Source organism: Frankliniella occidentalis, unplaced genomic scaffold (assembly GCF_000697945.3).
Source record: "Frankliniella occidentalis isolate FOCC.00 unplaced genomic scaffold, Focc_3.1 Scaffold1026, whole genome shotgun sequence".
NCBI lineage: Eukaryota > Metazoa > Arthropoda > Insecta > Thysanoptera > Thripidae > Frankliniella > Frankliniella occidentalis.
This window is the reverse complement of record NW_026268132.1, coordinates 1-2,318: the sequence shown is the minus strand read 5'-3', so window position 1 is coordinate 2,318 and position 2,318 is coordinate 1. Positions and strand designations below refer to the sequence as shown.

General features: G+C 55.3%; 1 protein-coding gene across 1 annotated transcript; it reads left to right on the top strand.

Annotated features, from left to right (window-relative positions):
• Window positions 1–1,194: 1,194 nt before the first annotated feature.
• On the top strand, window positions 1,195–2,202 carry LOC113206245 (surfeit locus protein 1; the record flags this gene model as incomplete). The annotated part of the gene is given in 3 exon segments (XM_052275846.1): window positions 1,195–1,639; window positions 1,809–1,940; window positions 2,081–2,202. Coding segments are annotated over 3 exon segments (335 nt in total), but the record flags the coding sequence as incomplete, so codon positions are not given.
• Window positions 2,203–2,318: the final 116 nt, after the last annotated feature.

The following is a 2,318-nucleotide window of genomic DNA, read 5'->3' as shown; positions in this document are numbered from 1 at the left end:
CGGTGGCGGGGTGGGGACCCTCTGCAAGCCCGCTCAAATCGGCTGCCCCAGATCCCATCCCGCGGGGCTCGAGCATCTCGGCCCGACCCCGCCGCGCCCCCAGCGGGCAGGGGGTGGGAGCCAGGGTGCTGCGCGGCGAGCACTCTCCAGCAGCAGCAGCAGCAGCCCCCATACCGAATCAGCTCCAGAGCAAGTTTCCCGGGCGGGGGCTTAAAATCGGCTCAAGCGGGCTCAAGCAAGTCCTCGAGGCCGCACTCCCGGTCGTGGACTCCCCCTCCGCATGCCGGCACGCACTCGGAACTTCTCCAGCGGGGGTAGTAGAGATTTGACTCCAGACGGCGTTATTATGAGGTGTGCCAGCTCGGCTCGGGCGTGGCGGGCGAGGGGCACACCTGAGTCAGCCTCCAGCATTCCTCCCCCGTTCTTCCTCTTCTCCAGCGACGGCAATACGGCCCCAGCTCGTTTGGATCGATGCTGCTGCGTGGCGCAGTGCCTCGGCAGCGCCCCTCCCTCTCTCCTCCTCCCAGCTCCTCCAGCGCCACCCCTCGCGGCCTGGCTTGCCGTGTCCTGCAGCTCTCTCCAACCCAGATGCCTCGTCCTCCAGCCCATCCTCCCCATATACCCCCACCTCCTGTCCGTCCTCCATCTCGTCCTCCAGCACGTCCTCCAGATCTCCAGCCCCTGCCCAGCCTCCAGCCTGGCCTCGAGCCCAGCCTCAAGCCCGGCCTCAAGCCCGACCTCAAGCCCGCGGTCTTCCTCCTGGGGCGCGCTCCGGCCCCATCTCCCATCCCCATGGCAACCGAGGGTCTTTGTCTGGATCACGGCCATGTCGGCCCCATTCTGTACAGGACACAGCCATACAGCAACGAACAGATCCGCAGAAGACGACGGGCCACTTGCAATTGATGGACCCAGTCCAATCAGGGAAGGGACCTGCTGCTGAGAGGCGAGGGCGATCTAGGTTGGGACTTCCCCGAGATCACTCTTACTCTATACCCAACACGCATATTAGTAGGCTCAGCACACTTTCGGCATTCTCGCCTTATTGGTACTCTGCATAACTAGAGCAACGTGAAATCCGAAGCAAATTAGGTCCACTTTGCTGCTACGACGGCCTCGGTGCACCCCCTCCCCCTTCCGCCCCCCGGTGCCCTGCTGCCGCAAGTGCTGCCGTAACGATTGGGACCCAGCCCCAGCGCCCCAGCAGCAGCAGCGGCGCGGCCCCTGCGGGAAGAAATGGGTCAACCCCCCACCCCCTTCCCACAACCCTTTGTTCTGCCGTCTCGTACTCGGGTTGCCCTCCAAACGCCGTACCGGGTAGGCAACCCAGCGTACGCGCGTGTTGGCCGCGTTGCGGTCCTCGCAGCTGCAGGCTGACTGCAGCGCAGCCGGCTGTGACGTAACTACCCCAAGTTGCTGTACTTAAAGCAGAAGCCCGAGCTGAGAGGCCGACTTTTCGCGGCGTTTCACCTCTTGAGAGAGCTTTGTACAAGTCCTGAAACCAGAGATCAATTATTTTGAAATCATCTTCTTGCTTCATGCACAACCAGACCCTGTCATGATTCGATCGCGAAGCACATCGCTTTTTGGGGGGCCTCTGCTCAGGTTATGTTCATCTGAGTTAAATTCATTTGCACAAGTAAGTTATGAATGGTGCCAACGATTACAGAGAGAGAACTTTCAGTATTTTAAATATGTTCATTCATAACGAGTCATTTCGTATTGATGTGCAATATTGTGTAATAATGTCAGAAATAATGCTAGATCAGTTTGGTTAATTAATATTTTAAAACTGCGTTTTGATTCAGAAACCCATAAATCACAATGGCTGTAAGAAGTACCTCTGGAATGCATATTTTCAACGTACCATGGCTACTTTGCAAAGACCAGTCAATCCAGGTCAAGCCAAAGGCATACCTCCACGAGCATTGTTTATGTTGGTGAGTTGATACAACTTTTGTATTTTATTGACAGTCTTAGACAGTCTTTTGGGGTTGTCTCTTGGCAAGGTAAAATTTCTCGACTTGATCAAGATTGCTGACTGCCGCTATGATGTTTAATTACTGCCCTTTGACTACAGACAATTCCTGCGGCTGCATTTGCATTAGGCGTCTGGCAGGTCAAAAGAAAGGCATGGAAGGAAGAACTACTTGAACACATGCACAGAAGGATACATAGGAACCCAATTCCTTTACCGCTCACGTGAGTTGTGAAGTGCCACTTCAATGGGTCCCATCACAATTTGTAAATAAAAATTTACTCTGAAAATCCAACATTTTATCCCACTGCTGAAAGAGTGGAACGACTGTTCAGAGTAT